General features: G+C 41.1%; 2 protein-coding genes and 1 non-coding gene across 12 annotated transcripts; 1 reads left to right on the forward strand and 2 right to left on the reverse strand.

Annotated features, from left to right (window-relative positions):
- Positions 1-3,839: 3,839 nt before the first annotated feature.
- Positions 3,840-3,911, reverse strand: trnae-uuc. Its single transcript has one exon. It is a non-coding gene; the product is annotated as a tRNA-Glu (tRNA).
- Positions 3,912-5,348: 1,437 nt separating this feature from the next.
- LOC113647979 (gastrula zinc finger protein XlCGF7.1-like) lies at positions 5,349-10,899 on the reverse strand. Of its 6 annotated transcripts, none has more exons than XM_047801740.1 (7): positions 10,398-10,572; positions 9,157-9,332; positions 8,930-9,000; positions 8,285-8,390; positions 8,014-8,106; positions 7,810-7,938; positions 5,349-6,377 (listed from the first exon to the last, which is right to left on the reverse strand). In XM_047801740.1, exons 3-7 carry the CDS (start codon positions 8,978-8,980, stop codon positions 5,620-5,622), a joined length of 1,137 nt encoding a protein of 378 aa, XP_047657696.1. In that variant the 5' UTR covers positions 8,981-9,000; positions 9,157-9,332; positions 10,398-10,572; the 3' UTR covers positions 5,349-5,619. The 6 variants fall into 6 exon arrangements, with proteins under 6 accessions (XP_047657696.1, XP_047657697.1, XP_047657695.1 ...); XM_047801741.1 differs by having other exon boundaries at positions 9,157-9,406; XM_047801739.1 differs by having other exon boundaries at positions 9,157-9,973.
- Positions 10,900-12,760: 1,861 nt separating this feature from the next.
- Positions 12,761-20,692, forward strand: LOC113647973 (zinc finger protein 501-like). 5 transcript variants are annotated; one of them, XM_047801729.1, is made up of 6 exons: positions 12,761-12,861; positions 15,735-15,831; positions 15,949-16,072; positions 16,208-16,303; positions 16,470-16,589; positions 18,854-20,692. In XM_047801729.1, the coding sequence occupies exons 2-6, from the start codon at positions 15,766-15,768 to the stop codon at positions 19,960-19,962; spliced, it is 1,515 nt and encodes a 504-aa protein (XP_047657685.1). In that variant the 5' UTR covers positions 12,761-12,861; positions 15,735-15,765; the 3' UTR covers positions 19,963-20,692. The 5 variants fall into 5 exon arrangements, with proteins under 5 accessions (XP_047657685.1, XP_027010811.2, XP_047657686.1 ...); XM_027155010.2 differs by having other exon boundaries at positions 12,838-12,972; XM_047801730.1 differs by having other exon boundaries at positions 12,838-12,972; positions 18,863-20,692.
- Positions 20,693-22,682: the final 1,990 nt, after the last annotated feature.

Here is a 22,682-nt window from a genome sequence, read left to right on the forward strand (position 1 = left end):
CCATCCTGACTACGTTCTACAGAGGGACCACTGAGAGCATCCTGAGCAGCTGCATCACTGTCTGGTTTTGGAACTGCACCATCTCTGATCACAAGACCCTGTAGCAGATAGTGAGGACAGCTGAGAAGATCATTGGGGTCTCTCTTCCCCCTACCATGGACATTTACCCCACATGCTGCATCCGCAAAGCCAACAGCATTGTGGACCTCACACATGTTCTTCACCTTACACACCCGTCACACTGTATGGACTGCACTGGAACGTACAAATCACTCAGTCGGTTGTTGTTTTGCACACACCACATTTCAATACTTCATTTAACTGCTGTTGTAAATGTTTACAGTTGTTGCACAAGATACTTTATAGTACAGTATACACACTGGTCAGTGCTATTTTTGTCTTGCATTGTTTTGTATTGTCTGTGTGCACTGCCCTTGTCTCACACTAGGTTGCACAGGTGGCACTTTATGTGGTTTGGATGTGACATTAGAGATACTCGAGCATGAGTAGATCAGATGTCTGATAAATGGTGTGAAAAAACCTCACGCGCAGCTCAGGACTCACAGCTGAGGAGTATCACTGCCTTTTGTTTATTATACTGTATCATATACAGTACATGTGTGTTTTGAGTAAAGTGTCTATATATATATATATATATATATATATATATATATATATATATATATATATATATATATTATTTATTTTTTTTTTTTATTGTGACATATGGCTAAGTACGGTGACCCATACTCAGAATTCGTTCTCTGCATTTGACCCATCCAAAGTGCACACACACAGCAGTGAACACACACCGTGAACACACACACACCGTGAACACACACCCGGAGCAGTGGGCAGCCATTTATGCTGCAGCGCCCGGGGAGCAGTTGGGGGGTTCGGTGCCTTGCTCAAGGGCACCTCAGTCGTGGCCGGCCCGAGACTTGAACACACAACCTTAGGGTTAGGAGTCAGACTCTCTAACCATTAGGCCATGACTTGCCCAAATACATATAGAATATAATATATTAGTACAGTATACACAACACACAACATACACAACACACTGATGTACAGTACTGATATGATACACAACGTTTTCATTTATTTCATACAGAACTGATAAGAATATAATTACGACCATTCTTCTCTAATCCATTATTGTAATTTTTAGTTTGTGATTCTCTTTTTAATCAATAGAGAGTATGTTCACACACATATACTGTATACACACAAATACACATGCACAGAGATACACACACACACACACCCACACACACACTGAGCTCTGCATTAAGAGAAGTGCTGAGCTGGGATGCCCTGCCAGGGATTTCCTCAGTCTGATGTATTCCCCCACTGTAGTGCGCAGTAATCTACCCCCTGCACACACTCCAGGACGACCTCAGGAGTGTGTTTATTGGAAGAAGCCACACTGCAGATGCAATGCAGAGGCAATAAAACTAGGCAGAATGCAGAGCGGTGCAAGAATCAGTGCAGATTTGCTCAAATGCATTACTTCCAGCTCAGCTGCCACTGGACAAATGAAATGGCATTTTGTGTCTGCAGAGTTAAGATCAATTGATGCTGCGGTACTTACAGCGCCTCAAGCTTCTGCCCGTCTGCTGGACGTTTGTGATGTCCAGCTGACGTCCAGAATTTTTTGCATTTCTCCCAGAACATAAACCGAATGTGAGGATGAATTTACTGTTGGAGACAAAAATCTCACATCACAAGAGATTTATGTAGTCGTGTCTCGAGTACGACAAGCTCATATTATTACTGACTGATTTATTGGTGCTGTAACTAGAGATGATCATCTACAATCCGCCAAAGGGATGATATCTTACAGTACGACAGCAACGAGAGCCAAACCTACACAAAATATTTGCTTTAAAGACTCTGTGTGTGTTTACGAAATTGAGCCTGTTTACGCCTCAGTATAATCTGACATGGAGAACACATGCAGTCACACACTAATACAAGTCTGCTTTAATGAAAATAACCTTAAATCTACCTGAATCTGTGTCAAGCATCTAATCTGATATTGTTCTCCATCATGGTAAAGACAGAACACACTGCTATCATATTCCTTAGCATATTAACCTTTAAACATGTGTTCATTTAGACAGATGAATCCCTTGTATATAAATATAAATATAGTTCACACGGGGTTGAGGCGAAGTTCTTTATTTTATTCCTTTAAGCTATAAAGGGTTCGTCGCCAATAAGCTGAGAGAAATGTTATAAATTCAGACCTCCACAAAGTTGACCAGAATATCTCTGTCCTAAAGGATGTAGTGAAGCTTTATATCTTATTTAAACAACAGAAACAAACTCCAACATCTGCACTGAACCTCACACATGAAAACAAAGCCTGATCCTTATTGCTTGTGTTTAACTATCCGTTATTTAGCACAAATTTAATTTTTACCTGCTTTGCTAATCCTGAACAAAGCCTGATTGAAGACGAGCATGTTAAATCATCTAATTTAAATCAATCCTGAAGCAGAGATGAACACGAAGCTGTACTTTCCTGTGGTTCTTTAAGGATTAGTGTGTATTAGACTCATATTAGTGGAGGATATTTAGAATAAACATATTACTCTGGAGATCCAGTTTCTCTCTGGTGCCTGTCACAGCTTGTGGTAGACAAATGAACACCTGACTCATTATTCGCTCCAGCTCACCTTCACGCTGATATAGAAACAGTATTAAAATCATTGACAGATACGAAATACGGCAGTTTACACTGAATGTGATTTCTTAACTCCGTTAATCAGAATAGCTACAATAATATTTCAGGCTTGAAAAATATTTTATTTCTTTCAGTTATTATTTGATTTATTTAAACAGCCTGTTGTACTTTATCACGCAGCATGTGGACAATATTGACAGTCTGATTGCACTCAGTCATAGACACAGAGTCTTAAGGACACATGCTAGTAACACATGCCACCCGACTGCAGTGCATCGTGAGATTTCATGTGTGAACTAGTTTCATTTCATATATTTCAACTATACAAGCGGTATGTTTTTCTTGCACAATCGCACTTACACCAAATGATGTGTTCAAGTGAAACACATTGTGGTTAGGATGAACCAAAACAAGGTTCTCCACAGCGATGCCACAGAAGTAACATTTTTGATTCCCCAAAAAACTTTGCAGTAAACTCCGTCTTTTCTTAGTGCCATAAAAAAAAACATTTTCCACTATACAATGCATCTTTTGTGGAATGGAAAGGTTTATAAATTTTAAACGTCCTTCTTTGAGCATTCACCAAGACCAAGAACTGTTTGAGATCTTTTATTTTTCATGGTTTGTGAAAGGAGACAGGAGACAGGAGACATAACCCAAGGATCACTTTATTGCTCTGTAAACTACAATGTAAAAGCAGCAGCTGACCAAGAGCTCTGATAACAAACCCTCTGAATAGGAAGAATTTCCGTCAAATGCGTGTAAAGTGAATTTTAAACAGAATTAATCCACTAGAAATCAGCAGGACGTAGGGAGCTTTACTGGAAATGTCTACTGCCCCCTAGCGGCTTAATAATAAACCCCTGTTCGGTGAGGCAATGGTTTATACAGCATATGTTTTAGTGTCAAAGCAATAATCGGCAATGAAATAAAATTAAATATAGTTAAATAAAAACATAGTCAAATTCCGACATGATGGAAAGTCTTTACTGACACTGCAGTTTGTTATAGTAAAATAATTCGAAATTAAATCATTACTAGTCATTTTTTAAGCTCTCCTTAAGAAAACAAGCTTTACGTCGTGTGTTTTATTTACGTTTTTATGAACATTGATGTAATTCAGCTGTAAGATATGAAAAATCTCACCTTCCCATACCGGGAGTCGAACCCGGGCCGCCTGGGTGAAAACCAGGAATCCTAACCGCTAGACCATATGGGAGATGAAAACGAGTGACGTCTCAGTAAACACTTTCCCACAGTCAATCGATTTAACTGGAAACGGTGAGTAATGTTTTTTTTATTCACACGCTTTTAATTAAATTCTACTCCATAACTAACGACTCAGAAGTGCTTTACAGTCACAGACCAAAAGCTTTTACTTGATATTTCGAATATAACCCAATGATTAGTTTTATTAATTAGAATTAATTATAAACAGCTCTTTCCATCCTAAATGACTCCTTGCTGTATTTTAACCTTCATCTTTGTTAATCAATCATTAATGAATTCAGTAAAATGATTATATAATAGAAATAAGATGTTACAAATCACAGTGCTATTGTTACATGCTGGTCAGACGGACACCTGGACCACCAGGTGAGTCGCCGTGCTCCAAGACTCAGGTCGGCCCACCGCCGACCGCTTCACAGTGAGTTCTGGAATGACACGATGGTGCTGTGTCTTGGATCTGGGAAAGGCTTGACATGGCCCAGGTTGACCGCTTCACATGTACAAAAGTCAGGACACAGTGGTCCATGATAGCAAACTCGGTGGAAGCAGTAGCTTGGCAGATTCCTCCAGGAATGGACCTGTTGTCCCAAAGAGACAGAATGATAAAAGGCCAGTGTGGACACTCAGGACAACAGCAAAGTCCATTCAAAGTTGCTGGTGGTCACTGTAGTGTGTCACACAATGGAAGGTTCCTTCATCTACTAAACTCCTTCATGTGTCAGCGTGAATGTTTTTCTTTTTACATTTGATAAAATGTTGGATCGACAGGCACGACTACACCACGCTACTTCATCTGGTAAGAGACTGTGAATGTGGTGCATACATTTATTAAATTAGGTCAGAACTTCAGCTTCAGAACAGTTCATCAAAGTTACATTCATGATATTTTGACAAATATTTATGGCAAACCAACAAAGTAAACCTTATAGCTCTGATGTCCTCTTGAAGATCCGGTGGAAGATTCAGTCACCTCAAAAATTGTCTCTGTCACCATCGTGTCTATAGCACGATCTAGAAACTGTCCGATTGCTTTGAATAAATGACATAAAATGCAACAATGACAAGTAGCACAGAACAGTCATATACAGTGGTGTGAAAAAGTTTTGGCCCCCTTTGATTTTTTTTTTTTTTTGCATGTTTGTCACACTTTAATGTTTCATATCATCAAACAGATGTAACTATTAGTCAAAGATAACACAAATAACCACAACATCAGTTTTTAAATGAAGGTTTTTATTATTAAAGGAAAACAAAATCCAAACCCACATGGCCCTGTGTGAAAAAAAGTATTTCAATTTGTTTGATGATCTGAAACATTAAAGTGTGACAAACATGCAAAAAAAAAAAACAACAAATCAGGAAGGGGCCAAAACTTTTTCACACCACCGTATATCTGTATTAGTATTGTACACAAGAAGACACATGCTCACAGTTAGCAGCCCAATTTATTCAAAAGGAACATAAATTACTAGTGAAGGGTTTCTGTAAAGCAGCTCGGTGACAATAAGAGCACTACAGAAATAAAAACTCTTAACAATGTACTTGAATTTTAGGGCCAAAGAGACAAATCAAATGTATAAAAAAAAATGCACCAGAACATTTTTTTAAATATTTCGATGGCATCGGCAGCAGGAAATCCCGTAGCTGTGACTTCAGTAGTGTATATTAATGTGGAGAAGTCCGACAGCTAGAAGTTCTTACACCGTGATGACTGACATGGCTTTTCTGGCGTGAATGCGCTGGTGCGTTTGAAACGTGCTCTGCCAGGTGAAACTCTTCCCGCACTGCGAGCAGTGATATGGTTTCTCTTCTGTGTGAATCTGCTGGTGTGTTTGAAGATTACCTTTTTGACTAAAGCTCTTCCCGCACTGCGAGCACTGATACGGTTTCTCCCCAGTGTGAATGCGCTGGTGTTTTTGGAGATCGCTCTGGCGAGGAAAGCGTTTCCCGCACTCAGAGCAGTGATGTGGCTTCTCCCCCGTGTGAATGCGCCGATGTTGCTGGAGAGAACTCTGGCGAGTGAAAGTCTTTCCACACTCCGAGCAGTGATGTGGCTTCTCTCCCGTGTGAACCACCTGGTGCTGCTGGAGAGAACTCTGTCGAGTGAAGCTCTTCCCGCACTGCGAGCACTGGTACGGCTTCTCCCCGGTGTGAATGCGCTGGTGAGCTTTAAGGTTGCTCTTGTTCGTAAATCTGTTCCCACACTCCAAACAACGGTAGACTTTCTGCATTTGTCCGAGAGAGCTGTTACCGGTGACTGAATCATAGGATATCTGACGGACTCTGGAGCTTCTTGTCAATAACAGATTATCACACTGAATCTCTCCTGAAATCACCACTTTCTCATATTCATCAGTGTGGCTTCTCTTGATGTGTTTTTCGAGGTCTGTTTGTGACGTATAAGAGAGCGAACACCACGAGCAACAGAAGACTTGCAAGTGATCGTCGTCCATTTCTAGAGAAAAAATATATATATCTTGTGAAATGACGCCAGTGAGGCAGATTCTATAAAATCTGTTTAATCAAAGGTAGACATCGTTAATATTCCCTGCAAAGTCACCAGGTGTCTCACACACAGTAAGATGTATTAAAGTTGAGGTCTCTGATGTTTTAAAGCCAATGTTGACATACTGTATAAAATCACCAAAACAAACACGCCCCTAACCCAAACGGGTCCCACCCCTGTATCGATAGCTCCGCCCACACATACATACGTAACCCAGGCGACTAACAGAAAGAAACGTGTCTTTATCATAGCTGAAGGGAAGAACAATACGATTGTAGATAAACAAACAAGCAAAAATGCCACACAAGCATAATGATGTAAAGGACAAAGGCATATATTAGTTCTGTGTAACAAAGCAAAACCAACGTTACTCACCTATCGAGAAGGAAAAAAGCGCCTCGGCGTCTTAAGTAAAGTCGGCCACATATTCACAGGTCGGAGTTTCCCGAGTCGATAACTCCTGAGCTAAACGCTGTTACTACACAAAACGCGGTTGTAGCTGCCTCTCTACATTACTACGATAGAAAAGAGGTGTTATTTGTGTAGTAACAGCGTTTAGCTCAGGAGTTATTGACTCGGGAAACTCCAACCTGTGAATATGTGGCCAACTTCCTGCTCCTTCAGTTCTCTCCAGCGCTGGAAAGCTGATCCTATATTAACACGTCCTACTTCTTGTCCTTGTCGTAAGTCTTTCTTCTCTTTCTTTCTTTGTTTTTATCCTCCATGTCGATGTTAAAACCGCTTTCTGCTAATGTCACACATGTGCACTGAACACTCTCTCCGCCCATATCGACAAGACACGCCCCTTTCTGCTCATTGGCTACACATTTGTTTTGATTTTTGTTTAGTTTGTCGTCCCGACTAATTTTCTGAAGCATTTCTCAAACATCAGAGACCCCACCTTTAGGCCTCTGGGCCAGAAAAAACCCATAAATACCATAAACAAAAATTACTCAATAAATTAATACAAGTTTCAGAAACCTTAAGCAAGGTTCATGTTCAGGCTGTTTCTGTTCTACCCCAGAAGATAAAGATAGAAGAAGCACAGTGTGGAGTTTAAGAGAGCTTCAGAGTGATACAGATAACAAACTGTGTTGTGATGATTCTTCTGGTGCTGTAAGAACGTTTTAAATTTCCTGCTTCAATATAATTATTCAAAATAATTTGTTCCACACCTGGACGGATGAATGAGATTTGAAGGTCCACAGCTCGTGTGCAACATGTGCTGCTGTTCCACAGGATCTAACGAACACAGTCTAATCACCGTTACAGTCTGTCTGATTAGGATCGGGATCACCGATCAGACGTGAGCAGTAGCCGTGGGACTCGGGACAAAACAGAAAGATGATGTTTAGTTTGAGTGTTAACGTAGAAGCCTTACCGCAAACTGTCGTTGTACAGATGCTGCCATCGTCTTCGGACTCTTCCTCTTTTACAAGCATGATCTGAAATTCTTCATTCTCGTCGTCCACATGGCTGCTTTGCTCCACGGGACTCGATGTTCCCTCACCTGAAATGAGGTTATTTACAGTTAAATACTTTCATTTCAATGAAATCCCGACCCAGAGATTGTTGTCCTTCTTACAGAGGTAGTCTTCGTCTTCAGGTTCTTCCTTTATTACGGGTTTCTGGACATCCGCGGGTGTGACGTCTCCCACGGAGCTTGATGTTCCTCCACCTGGAATTTCATCAGGTGAATTTAAACAGGACAGATGTGTACGACAAAGCACAAAACAGAAGAGAACCGAGCAACGTAAGGGTGGCTCCATTCCCAAATCAGGTGTAGTTAAGACACAACAGTACATCATCAGACCATCAGACCATCAGACCAGCCCGTGACAGCCCTGTGGACTTACGGCGGTAATCTTCTTCCTGTTTAATACGTTTCCGATGGTTCACAGTGTCGACCGATGCTCCTCTGCCTGAATCTGTCTGTGTTTCTGTCCTCACATCCTCACTGCACTGAAAAGCACACAGTAATTACACTTCAGAAAAACATGAATCATCGCTGGAGATGCTGATGTTAACTCACAGACTAACCTCAGACTCATCTATAGGCCTTTAAAGCTTCATGACCGTTGAGTATTAAAGGCCCGGTGGCCTCAACTCTGAAGAGCAATCAGTCGGCCTCTGTGAGGGCCCGAGAGTCTCTGTGTCCTCTACATCAACTCTCTGATAACTAACCTACAGTAGTCTAATCTGCCTCTGTGTTGTTTATCATATACAATATTCACCTACAGGAAATGATCAGAAAACCTACAGTACATTCACACACTCAGCAAGTTTATTGCTGTAATCCGCCACCTTCTGTCCTCCCATTGGATGTCACCGCACTAACTCGCTCCACTTTTAAATAAAATTATATTTTTTCTCGACTGTGTCGTGCCACTGGACACGCCCACATCCCGTCACCAACGGTCACGCTCACTGGAGAAAATGAACGATTTTGTCACTTTGTCGCTGCGAGTCACTGTACATGTGAACATAGCATGAACCTTTACCTGACAGCAGGAGGTCCTGAAGGGGCTCGGCCGCACCTCGCCTGACTCCATTATGAAAAGTCTAAAAGATCCTGAAAAAAAAAGAAAAAGAAACCACTTTATAAAACAGAATCAGAACTACAGATTCATCATTTCATTAAATATATTTCATATAAAAAAAATTAACTGGTCTAAACTTTGACAACACAAAATAAAAAACATCCGGACAAGTCACAACAAACTGTTACCATAATACAGCTACAGTTCCCTTTGTTCCTTCTCGCTGCTTTTGAAGGCCGTGTAACTGGAGCTCTGTTTTACTCTGTGAACATGAATCTGACTGATGACTGCCACAAACAGTTCTGAGTCCATCAGCAGTCTCAGGCTCTAACGTGATGTCTGATGTCGAGACTCTCCTCTGGTGCTGATGGGAACATGTGTGAATACACAATAACATGTCAGTTGCTGGTATCATCAGACAGTCAGCATGTCTCAGGCCTGTATCAGAGGACAGGACCTTCACATATCTTGGTGTAGACTGTGACAACAAGCTGGACTGGAGGTTCAATACGGAGACCATGCGCAGGAAAAAGATGAACAGACTGGTTTTTGAGGAAGATCACATCAGCTGCATGAGCTACTGATCAAACAGAGGAACATCTTCTCAACTCAGTTCTAGCAGGAGGTCGTTCTTCCTTGTACAACAGTGTTCACCCAGTACAACAATTCATCAGTGTTTGTGAGAGCTTAGCTCAGTCACATCTGGTGCTTTGCTGCAGTAGGTTGCATTCTGTTTACTGGATCTAGATCAAGGACTTTTACAGCAGACATCTTCATCCAGAGTGATGTACAGAAGTGAAGGTTCATTTTTATTACTCCCTGAATACTTTTTACTTCCAGCTCTAATCTGGGAATTAAATTCTTTCATCTTAATGAGGGTAGTGGTAGCTCAAGTGGTAGTGAAGTTCTTGTACAGACCCTGAACAGCTCCATCAATGACATGATCAGGGACTAATCACAGTCCAGTCTCTTCATGGAGCATTAATCTGATCTGCTGGACCTGTTCTGTATTTATGTACATAATATAATAAGTAAATTAGATCATTAAAACATAATCAACACATAAATATGCATATCAGAACAGATTTGGTATTTATTCTGAAGCAGATTAACCAACGCTTTTGATCAGTAGTGTCTGATCTCATCTGATAAGGGTCTGATAACAGAAGCCACACCTGTGGAGATCAGATCCTTTTGTTTATTGTTGCAGTGACACCTGAGAGCCACAAGACGTCGCTGTTTACACCAGTACAAGGTTTCAATACATTCTGTGAAAACACTGAAAGCTTCAAAGCTTCACCCACTAATCACTAATAAACAGCGATATCACTAATTAATCAGTTAATTTATCGCTAATTATTCAATTAATTTATCACTAATTAAACAAATCTACTTCATCAGCAGGAGAAACCCAAACAGCTCAACTTACCTCATGACTTTAACGCACAGAGCAACATCTTTATTCTCCTCCCTTTTCCCATCAGTTAAAACCAAACCAGGGATAAATGTTCATTCAGACCGAAACCAGGGATAAATGTTTATTCATCTCAACTCAACCGTTCACTCGGAGGAAAAATAACAACAAAATCCTTCCGTCTTCTTCGGTGGTGTGTTCACAGCGCCGCCTGCTGCAGAAATCTGTAATCACAGCTACAAGGAACTGAGTGGTACAATCACACTAACACTTCCTCGTCCCTGTCATCACTGTTCCTCAACTTGTTTGCATTTCTTCTGTTATTAATCATGAGGCATTGTGACCTCACTATGCTGAATAGTGATTTTCATGTTTATTACCTGGTGCAGAGTGGAATGATTGAGGTGATGTGCTGCAGTAGGACTGTAGCTGGTTCCTCGGCTCCTCCGTTCCCCCGGACAGGACACGACTAAAGACGGCGGTTCAATGTCCACACAGTAATCATGATTCTTTGTGGGATGTTGTGAAAAGAAGCGAGTGTTTTCTCTGCTCTCGCACACACAGACCCACTGCGCCCTTCACCAGCCTCCTCCGACTCCCAGTGGATTTGGGCTCTATTAGTTGATCCGGTGTGAAATGTTTTGCTGCAGACCTTCGTGTGGGATGAACTAACGAGATGGTCACGGTGTGTGTTTACTAAAGATCGTGTCCTGAGCTCATTCTGGGCTGGGAGCTCAGAATTGTCTCTGAAAGTGCTGTGTTTTAAATATTTTATGCCGAATATTCATTATTCATTATGAAACTGAACATTCATTCAGTTTCTTGATTCTTCTGGATCAAAGATTAATATATTACATTTCTCTGCACATCATGTGGTGTATGTGACTAATAAACTGTTGGAAATTGTGATGCTACAGATTACAAAGACATTCAATACAATTATGTGCTTTAAAACAACAGTTTGAAGAAGAAGCACACATGGGTGTGATGGTCAGGGGTCCACAGGGTTCTTCTGGATATACAGCGTATCATCAATGTTTACAGTTCAAAAAATAAATCAGCTTTTTCCATTAAACTCACTACATTCTACAACCATCGGTTGTCACTTGTCCACACTAAGCATTAACGCAGATGTCAAGTCAAGAAGCTTTTATGGTCATTTACACCATATATATGTGACACAGTACACAGTGATATGAGATGACGTTCCTCCAGGACCAGAGAGCTACAGAGAACAACACGAGATAAAGACTGAAGTAAGTTAGTGTATCTGTACAACCTGGTGTACACAGTGTGAGACACAAGACAAGAAGACACTGTGAGACACAAGACAAGTAGACAGTGTAGGACAAAAAGTCAGTCAGGACAAAAGACAGTGAGGGACAAAAGACAGTCAGGACAAAAGACAGTCAGGACAAAAGACAATGCAGGACAAAAGACAATGCAGGACAAAAGACAGTCAGGAAAAAAGACAGTCAGGAAAAAATTACAGTCAAAACAAAAGACAGTGAAGGACAAAAGACAGTACAGGACTGACTGAAATAAAATATGTTGTTGTAGTATTTTTGTCTCGTGCTGTTTTATAGCAACAATTAAACATTATCCATTCAGTAAAGTTGATAGTTTATGAAGCTGTTTTGTTTTAACAGTTAAAGGTTACAAAACGTTTCACATCTGGTACAAAGGCAAGGTTTTCTACAAGCAGGTGTGTATTGACCACAAACAACACACCAGAGCTGAACGAGGATGTGAGGCGCGATACAATCTCCACCCACCTCCACAAAAACTCTTCAGCTTTGGATAAAAACTTTCTATCTTAAGAAACATCCGTTTGCACTTTTCACTACAGTGGTGATCTGTATCTGGAGAATACATGTTAAAGTGAGTGTGAATGAAGGTATCTGGTGTGTGTTCCTCTGACCATCACACTCAGTTTGGTATGCAATATCGTGCCATCTGTCAGAGAGACGGAGAAAAGAGATGTCTAGTATTTATGGTGAAAGTACAAGTCTTGTTACTGTTAGTATTAACAATAATGAAAAGCCACAAATAAAAGAGTTGAGGATCAGCTCAATTTTCCTACTGTTTGGAATGTAAATGGCTGGATTTGTCTTTTAAAACATGCATTATTCTTAATACAAAACTCTACGTGCTTCTGCTGGTCCTGTCGTAGATTGTTTGGATTAAGTTTAATTTCCGATGTCTGTTTTGGGTGCCAATATTTTTTTACCCTTTCTTTTATTAGTATTAAACTCAAATTAAACTGTAACTGAAAGTTCGACATTTTAAAACGTACATGTTTGAGGTTAAACACCACAAAGGTAGAAAGACTTTTCTCACGAACACATTCAGGCCTCATCCGATTTGTACAGTACAACCCTCAGGTCTTTACACACGTGCTTTACACCTTGCTCCAGCAGGCGGCGCTGTAAACACGAACTGCACCTTAAACTCACCTCAGAAGAAGACGGACTGCAGGGTAAACAGTGTGACCGGGTTTATTATTATTATGTGACAATATTCCTGACTTTTTCACTTCAGTTTTGTTTCTGTCTGTTTTTTTTTTTGAAGATGTTCTTTAAAACCTGAGGTAAGTTAAACTGATGTGCTGTAATGAGACGAACAGGGATATTAAATTGAAATAAAAACACATACAAACTCATTTATTTCTTCATATTTGCTGAATTGTTGTTGTTGTTGTTTATTACCGAGTCTCCAGCAGGTGATAATAATGATGTAGTGATGATAATGTGGTTTAACACTTTAACTCTGGGCCTCATGCATCAGCGCTTTAGTAAAGTTTCTGTATAAATGTTTGTATGTGCAGAGCTCTCAAGGCAAGAGTGACATTTCCAAACCCCCCAGCAACCCCCCCCCCCAAAAAAAAATCTATTTATTGTGTGTGTGTGAGAGAGAGAGAGAGAGAGAGAGAGAGAGAGAGAGAGAGAGAGTGAGTGAGAGAGAGTGTGTGTGTGAGAGAGAGAGAGAGAGAGAGAGAGAGAGAGAGAGAGAGACACAGACACACAGTTTGTTTGTGTGAGAGAGAGAGACAAAGAGAGAGTGTGTGTGTGTGTGTGTGTGTGTGTGTGTGTGTGTGTGTGTGTGTGTGTGTGTGTGTGTGAGAGAGAGAGAGTTTGTGTGTGTGTGTGTGTGTGTGTGTGTGTGTGAGAGAGAGACAGTGTGTGCGTGTGTGAGAGAGAGAGAGAGACACACACAGAGTGTGTGTGTGTGAGAGAGAGAGAGAGAGAGAGAGAGCACGAGAGTTTGTGTGTTTTAGAGAGACAGAGTGTGAGAGAGAGCGCGAGAGTTTGTGTGTGTGAGAGAGAGAGACAAAGAGAGAGTGTGTGTGTGTGTGTGTGTGTGTGAGAGAGAGAGAGAGAGAGAGAGAGAGAGAGAGAGATTATGACTGCTGGTGTTTATTGTAAGTTTTTGTTACCTTTTTGGACCCTTTTTATCATGTGTAATGTTGCTCCCATATAAAACAGTTCAGCACAAGCCCAGACATGTTTAGGGACATGATTGAGGATAATGTCTCATACAGAGACATGATTGAGGACAATGTCCCATCCAGAGACAAACTGTTTTGTGTTGAGTTCAAACCCACCATCGAAAATACCCTCTCTATTGAATGTTTTTTTTTCATCGGTTGTTGCGTTAAATCCTACCCAGATACAATAGTGCTATTTTCTGATTGGCTGTTGTGTAGCCTCTTTTTTTGATTGGCTAATAAGTGTCAGGCTCGACTAAGAACTGAGACGCGCTTGGTTCCTGCCCGTTTCCATAGAGACAGTGGTGCGGACTGATACGTTTTGGGCGCTGCGGCTTATCAAATATATAAAAAGTTTGTCTGCGTGAGAAATACGATGTGTGGAGGGAGAGCGTGACAAAAGACCGACATGAGGGACGTCACGTTAATGCGTGATACTTGACAGCATCGCTTGTGTATCTGTTGAACATCGTTAATCACGTGTGAAGTGCAAAGACACCACCAGACAGCTCATTTGCATATAGTCACGCCTCCATAAAAGGTCATTTGCACAAACAGGTGGGAGGGTGAAATGAACACTCAGGGTAAAGACTGAAAAACAGAAGTGAGTTATTTACACTCTTATTTGACAAATACGTAAAGATTTAATCATATGTAAAGCCAAGGCTAAATCTAGTGTTCAGCTCTGTACTGACCGACAGGCTCACACTAAGTTTATACACCTGCATTACTTTTGTCATAATAAAATTAATTGTTTTATTTCTCTTTATTTAAGGCTTTGTGTCGGCTCACCTAACACTTTCCGGTTGTCTCAATGTAGCTGATCGGGTGAACTAGCATGAGGATGTGTTTTTGATCAATACTCCATATCTGTGGACCCGGGTGTCTGCTAAATGCTGTAAAAATAAGAACAATAAGTTATTTAATCTCTAAAACATATTCCATTACTTATATATTAAAGTGCAATAATAAACAAATTGCATTAGTATGTTGACATTTAAAAAAAAAAAAAAATAAAACAAACAGGGAAAATAAGTGCTAGTTCAGGTGTTTTCAGGAAGAGGTAGGTTTTAATTCGTCCTTTGAAGACATCCAGTGACTCGGCTGTCCGGACCTCTAGGGGAAGTTCATCCCACCACCTCGGTACAGAACAGAAAAGTGTCTTGTAGTAAACGTCCCTCTTACCCTGAGAGGTGGGAGCAGTGGTGCAGTGCTGTAGATCTGAGGGTGTGGGGTGCAGTGTGAGGAGGGATGAGGGCTTTGAGGGAAGAGTGAGATGGTCTGGTTTTGGCTTTGTAGGCCAGCATCAGTGTTTAAATCTGATGTGTTCTGCTACCTTGCATGACTAGCCGTTCCACCTTATGAGCAGTCATCCGTGACAAAATGTCCACCAGTCATGCTGAGATCTGAGAAGAAACCGTGGTATTCGAAGGAGGGAAAGAGAAGATAAGTTGAGTGTCAATAATATAGCAGTGGTAAGAGAACCCATGTGAAAAATAAGTATACAGGGAGAAAAGCAGAGGACCTAGTGATGAGCGATGACCTAGTGATGAAGCTCGACTGATCCAGCAGCAGTTTCTCAGTAACAGCCAAAAGGACAGTCTCTGTGGAATGTGGCACTGTAAAGCCAGACTGTTGGGATCTTGGAGGTTGTTTTGTGAGCGAGAGACAGACAGTCGATAATAAACAATGTGTTCAGGGATATTAGAAAGAAAAGAGAGAAGTGATACCAGTCTGTGGTTACTGATGTCTGAGGGATCCAGGATAGGTTTCTCTTTATAATTGAGGGGTATCTTTAAGTGTGATATATTTTTCTGTCCATGGATTCTCCAATGATTTTGAAACAATTTTTTTTTTAACAATAGGTTATTGATTTGAACCTATTATTTCCATATAATGGAAGCAGCAGAGGTTCGACTGGGCTGTTGCAGAAACCCTCTCTACACTCCTACTCACTCACAGGTAAAGGTTCTCCACAAGTTGGTAATAGTTTGTCAAAATGATTCTTCTTACACAAGGAGATATACAAAGACTGCAGACCTTCTTTGTTAATTAATATAGTTCTTCTTTGCTCAATAGCTTTGTGATGATGTACAGACAGAAACGTGTACAGCTTCAGGCGAAGGCCCTTTGGGACCCGTCGACCCCGCAGACCATCAGAAACGTATAAAAAAGGAAGAATCTGAGGATGAAGACTACTTCTGTAATGCAACCTGGCACATTCTAGTCCAGTCTGATACTCATCGTAGTGTGATCTATGCTCAGTTTATTACTAAACACATGTCACAGCGGACTCTTCTGTTTTGTACTTCACACTTTTACTCTGTCGGATTTTCAGCTAGATGGACTTCAGTTGCTGCGAAAGGCTTCACACCTATGGATGAACAGAAACATGTAATAAAGGAAGAATCTGAAGACGAAGACTTCTACCACTGTAAGAGAACAAGGTGTTTTAGAGTCCAGTCTCAAGCTCAGTGACTTTGAATGATCTTATTTCTGACTGATCTTATTAAAGAACACATTCCTACATATTCTTCCTTTATTTTGCACAGTTTTGATTCAGAAGTAAAAGTAATTAAATTTAAATATTGGAATTTCAGGTAAAGGGACATCAAACCCCATGGGCCACTGCTCAGCTGCGGATGAACAGAGTGGTGGAAATAAGAATATAAAAGAGGAAGAGCATGATGAAGAAGACTACATCTGTACAAGAGTCTGTGGTAATGTTCTCACCGTAACACTCCATAATCTATATGATTTCACGAACACATTATAACCATTAAAGAGTTCTTCAGGAGCTTTCAAACTACACTCCTCCTCCTGTGGTCTACAGTGCGAAAAAAGAGGCCATTTTAACAGATTTTGGAGCTCTGTTTCTGTTACAGAGCTCTTAGGGCCTTTTTACACCCGGTCACTTTGTGTGTTGTCTCTGACCCGATATCTGTCTGATCTGTTAAAACTGTCCCATTTACATCAGGCCACATAAACGCGTCTCGGCGAATCGGATATCGATCCGATCTTTCTACTCCCGCCCAAAATGCTAATATATTTGCCCTCATTTCCGGGGTAATTGAAACAGAACACACTTTGGTGTCTGTGGTTTTCAGAACGCGATCAAAAAGAAGACGTAAAAACTGGTTACGTAGTCGAGTGACGTAGTTCCGTTTGGGAGGAGTATAGCGCTGACGTATGTGGCTTGAACAACCACATTCATTTACACCTGTCCAGTTTCATCTGAAACGCGTCCCAGACCACTTCCTGAAGGGGTTTGTACCATTTTTTTTGTACCTTTTTACCATCGGATAGCTATCGGATCAAAGAAAACGCAGGAAGTGACCAGGTGTAAAAAGCCCCTTTGTCTCACTCAGTTTTTTCCTGGATCAGACACGAATTTTTAACATATGGTGAACCTGTAGTTGGGTACGTTTGGTTTAAAATATTATAGATATAAATATTTACTTTGTTCATTATACAAACAATTTTTTTTCTTTATTCAAATTGTTTGTTTTCTGAGAATCTACTATTGAACACGGTATAGTGAATCAGTCCAAATTAAACCATGACAGGAGTGTCTTCACTTCCCGTGTCACACACCAGGATTACTGTCATATAGGATTATTGCTGTTGTCACACTAAGAGTGTTCGAGGGAGAAGTTAAGAATCAGGCTAATATACCGCTATAGATTCGTGAAGCGGTAATATACAGTGGGTACGGAAAGTATTCAGACCCCTTTAAATTTCAGCACCCCAGCTTGACAGAAAAAAACAGACATGTATAAATTTTTGCACATTTATTAAAAAAGAAAAACTGAAATATCACATGGTCATAAGTATTCAGACACTTTGCTGTGACACTCATATTTAACTCACATGCTGTCCATTTCTTCTGATCCTCCTTGAGATGGTTCTACTCGTTTTTTGGAGTTCAGCTGTGTTTTAATTATACTGATTGGACTTGATTAGGAAAGGCACACACCCATCTATATAAGACCTTACAGCTTAAGACCTAAACATAATTGAGCATCTCTGGAGAGACCTGAAAATGGCTGTCCACTAATGTTCACCATCCAACCTGACAGAACTGAAAAGGATTTGCAAGGAAGAATGGCAGAGGATCCCCAATTCCAGGTGTGAAAAACTTGTTGCATCATTCTCAAGAAGACTCATGGCTGTACTAGCTCAAAAGGTTGCTTCTACTCAATACTGAGCAAAGGGTATGAATACTTATGACCATGTGATATTTCAGTTTTTCTTTTTTAATAAATTTGCAATCAATTTATAGATGTCTGTTTTTTCTGTCAAGATGGGGTGCTGTGTACATTCATGAGAAATAAAATTAACTTTTCTGATTTTAGCAAATGGCTGTAATGAAACAAAGAGTGAAAAATTTAAATGGGTCTGAATATTTTCCATCGGGGGGCACGGTGGCTTAGTGGTTAGCACGTTCGCCTCACACCTCCAGGTCTGGGGGTTCGATTCCCACCTCCGCCTTGTGTGTGTGGAGTTTGCATGTTCTCCCCGTGCCTCGGGGGTTTCCTCCGGGTACTCCGGTTTCCTCCCCCGGTCCAAAGACATGCATGGTAGGTTGATTGGCATCTCTGGAAAATTGTGCATAGTGTGTGAGTGAATGAGAGTGTGTGTGTGTGAGTGAATGAGACTGTGTGTGTGCCCTGTGATGGGTTGGTACTCCATCCAGGGTGTATCCTGCCTCGATGCCCGATGACGCCTGAGATAGGCACAGGCTCCCTGTGACCCGAGAAGTTCGGATAAGCGGTAGAAGATGAATGAATGAATACTTTCCGTACCCACTGTATATTAAATAAAAAATAAAAAGATTACATAAGTTTGAGGTTATAATCTTCCATGTAACATATGTGCTTATATTATTGTTTATATCAGAGACTTTTACATTCGTACTTTGTTACAAAAATGGTTCAGATAGTGCCTGTTCTAAGTTTCTAAAGCTGTTTATTTTCTGTCCCAGAAACGAATGAGCCCCAATTAAAAGACTTCTCTTGCTCCTGGTGTTCCCTTTCCTACACATCTCAAATTTACCTCCAGAAACACATCAGACAATGGCATGATGATGAATATCAGAGACTCATAATATCAGGAGAGTTGAAAAATGGGAATCTGCCCAGTCATAAACAAACCGTCTCTGATCGCCTGAACAGAAACGTGTCTCATGGACAGAAAGAAGCGTATCCCTGTTCAGTGTGCGGTAAGAGTTTTTCTCAACAGAGCAACCTCCAACGACATCAGCGCATTCACACAGGAGAAAAACCTCATAACTGCTCAGAGTGCGGGAAAACTTTCGCTCACAAATGTAATCTTCAACGACACCAGCGCATTCACGGCCAAGGGAAGAACTACAGCTGCTCGGTGTGCGGGAAGAGTTTTGCCCAACAGAGTTACCTGCAGCAACACCAGGTCATACATACAGGACAGAAACCGTATCAGTGCTCAGAGTGCGGGAAGAGTTTTATTCGACAGAGTGATCTCCAGCAGCACCTAGTGATCCACACAGGAGAGAAGCCACACCGCTGCTCAGAGTGTGGGAAGAGTTTTATCAGACAGAGTCACCTCCTCCGACACCAGAGGATTCACACCGGAGAGAAGCCGTATCGCTGCTCGGAGTGCGGGAAGAGTTTTGCCCAGCAGAGTTATCTCCAACAACACCAGCGTGTTCACACGGGAGAGAAGCCGTACCGCTGCTCACAGTGTGGGAAGAGCTTTATTCGACACGGTAACCTCCAAGATCATCAGCTCGTTCACATAGACGTGAAACCGTATTGCTGCTCAGAGTGCGGCAAGAGTTTTATCCGACAGAGCGAACTCCAAGCACACCAGCGCATCCACACGGGAGAGAAGCCGTATCCATGCTCAGACTGCGGAAAGCGTTTTAGAGGCAAGAGGCATCTCAAAGCACATCAAGTCATTCACACAGCCGAGAAGGCTTATTATTGTACAGGGTGCACGAAGAGTTTTATCAGACAGAGCGATCTCCAAAACCACCCGTGTCTTCACACGGAGGAGAAGCCGTACCACTGCTTTACACTGTGGGAAGAGTTTTATTCCACCGAATGCTCCTGATACGTTCACACAGGATAGGAGAAATTTCACTGCTCAATATGAGAGAAAAACTGTCAGTCATCGTTTCTAATATTCCTTTAGTTCTCTTATTCTTATGATAATATTGATGTTACTCTGATGCATTTAAGATACCTTTTACTGACAAGGAGGCCTGACTTCCTAGTGATAGATTTCACATGATCATATTGGCATGATTTGTTTAGAATATGTACAAGTACTGTATATTTCTGTGTGTTTGTATAAAGTTTTATAGTAAATCATGTATTTATATTGTATAAAGACCAGTGAGTGTAGGAATTCAATGTCATGACATATGACCACTTTTAGTATAAATAATATAAAGCAATGACTGTGGATTTTGATCTCGGGTTTCATTCTCCCCGCCTTAATCAGAAGTTATTATAGCAGGTTGCTTAATTATTAATGATTATAACATGATGTATTTGGAATAAAGACTGTCACTCTCTCCATGTTATAACACATCATACAGTCATTTCCTCACCAGCCCCTGTCTTTCCTCTTCTTTTGAAGCTAATAATAATAATAAAAATATTCATTGATAAACTGAAAATCATAAACTTTTAAAAGATCTATAGTGAAAACTACCATGGTGGAACATTTAAAGCTGTATCTTTAATAGATTCTGTCCATAAACAACAAACAGTGTTTACAATGTCAATGATTATAGGGTTTTGTTTGTTAAATAATAAATGCTTTATTTATCAATTCAGTATTAGTCCTAGGTTTTCGATCATAGATGTAGATTGTCTTTGTGAATGAAGTGTTATTATAGGGAGAAAAGGAGAGGACCGTGTACTGAGCCCTGTGGGACATCAGTAGAGAGACTGCATGGAGCAGATGTCACCCCCTTCCATGCTACCTGATATGAGCAAATTTCCAGGTAGGAAGCAAACCATTCCGATGCTGATCCACCAATTCCAAGACTCCTGAGGTTGGACTAGAGAGTCTTGTGTTTGACCGTATCAAATGCTGTTGAAAGGTCCAGGAGGATGAGGACAGATGAAGCTTGGCTGATCAAGCAACAGGTAGTTTCCCAGAGACATCCAAAAGGACAGTTTCTTTGGAATGTGCTGCTTTAAAATCAGCCTGTTGTGATTTTGGGTGTTTTTCTGTGAGTGATAAACAGACAATAGATTATAGACAATGAGTTTAATAAGTTGTTAGATAAAAGAGAAAAGTGATACCAGTCTGTAGTTACTGATGTCTGATGGATCCAGATCAGGAAAATAACCCTTGCTCTCTTGAGGGTAGTTAGTACATAAAAATATGTTAGGGATCTATTGATAATCATTGTGATGAAAGGCAGAAGGTCTTGCGAGATGGTCTGGAGCATAGTGGAAGGGAGTTGTTCCAATGGGCAGGTGGTAGGATTGCAAGACTAGATGAGTTGTAAAATCTCCTCTGCTGCTACTGTTGAGAAATGCGACAATGAAGGAGTGGGGGGAATCCAGACTGTGAGATGTAGGTGCAGTTGATTTTCTCAATCATTTGAATTTAAGTTGGAGGTGGAGCCGGGGGATTGAGTAAAGAAGAGATGATGTAGTGGAGCTTATGAGTGTTTTGTGCAGAAGCTTCAAGCCTTTCCTTGTAAAAGGAAGTCTTGGCAGAAGTCACATCTGAAGAGAACTTGGCCAGGAGTGTAAGATCTGCATCAGGTTGTGATTACTCCCACTTTCTCTCTGACTATCTTAGCTCTCTTTGATTGCTGTGCAACACATCTAAAAGTCAAGGAGCAGAACAAGTCTTCTTGGGTTTAGTGGACAGAGGGCAGAGAAAGTCCTTGGTTGAGGAAAGGAAAGTTTCTGTGCCTGAGTCCAATGGTAGTGAGGAAAAGGAGACAGGATCAGGAAGAGATGAGCATGCCAGAAGCTACAGAAGAAGGGGAAACAGAGTGGAGGTTGCAGTGGGCAAGAGAGAGGGAATGAGAGTTAGTTTTGGGTAGGATAGGGTGAGTGATGGTGAAGGATACTAATCAAGGATACCAGGTGATGATCAGAGATGTGAAGTGTCACAGACATTCATGTCTGTAGCTTTGGAAGGACGGGTGAAAGCCAGGTCCAGGACATTTCCTCCCTTGTGTATGGGGAGGCAGTTTTCAGGCAGCCTCATTTGCCCAATCCATCAGGGCAAATGAGTCCAGAAGAGTCAGGAGGGAAGAAGAGAAAAGACTGAGAAGCGTGTCCATTACTTCCAGGAAGATTCCTAGGGGACCAGGAGGGCGAAGGACAACAATTATGACAACTTTGGTTTGAGAGGTTACTGAAATGGCATGCAATTCAAAAGAGGAATTGGGTAAATGAGAGGAGAAGTGTGAAACATCATCTCCTTGACAACAGAAGACTGAGATTTAAAATATGGTTTTGTAAAGTAGATCACAGCAGTACTAGACACTAAACACCAACCCCCGATCAAATGGTACCGCGCCGCCCAAAGAACATTAAATTATTTCCATTTTATTTACTGTGGTATATTTCTCTCCGGTTTAACCGGGAGACGTCGAGAGGTTAACAGAGACCGTGAGAGGTTAACAGAGACGTCACCTAAAGCCGCACCAATACCGTGCATGTGTATCGGTACTTTGTCATGTTTAACAGAACTTGGTGTACGTATATATTGTGTTTGCTCAAATTTAACCCACAAATTGGCAAAAATGAGCATGAAACAGATGTCGTTAGAACTCTGTGCACTGGATTAAAGTC

Source organism: Tachysurus fulvidraco, chromosome 16 (genome assembly GCF_022655615.1).
Source record: "Tachysurus fulvidraco isolate hzauxx_2018 chromosome 16, HZAU_PFXX_2.0, whole genome shotgun sequence".
Taxonomy (NCBI): Eukaryota; Metazoa; Chordata; class Actinopteri; order Siluriformes; family Bagridae; genus Tachysurus; species Tachysurus fulvidraco.

Excerpts from the sequence above, each read along its gene's own strand:
- LOC113647973 (XM_047801729.1), top strand. The coding sequence starts at position 15,766 with ATGGAAGCAGCAGAGGTTCGACTGGGCTGTTGCAGAAACCCTCTCTAC. Across the intron at positions 16,073-16,207 it reads TGAGGATGAAGACTACTTCT|CTAGATGGACTTCAGTTGCT; the intron begins GTAATGCAACCT and ends TCGGATTTTCAG. Across the intron at positions 16,304-16,469 it reads AGACGAAGACTTCTACCACT|GTAAAGGGACATCAAACCCC; the intron begins GTAAGAGAACAA and ends TTGGAATTTCAG.
- LOC113647979 (XM_047801742.1), bottom strand. The coding sequence starts at position 8,980 with ATGGAGTCAGGCGAGGTGCGGCCGAGCCCCTTCAGGACCTCCTGCTGT. Across the intron at positions 8,391-8,929 it reads TCAGGACCTCCTGCTGTCAG|TGCAGTGAGGATGTGAGGAC; the intron begins GTAAAGGTTCAT and ends TGTGCTTTTCAG. Across the intron at positions 8,107-8,284 it reads ACAGGAAGAAGATTACCGCC|GTGGAGGAACATCAAGCTCC; the intron begins GTAAGTCCACAG and ends ATGAAATTCCAG.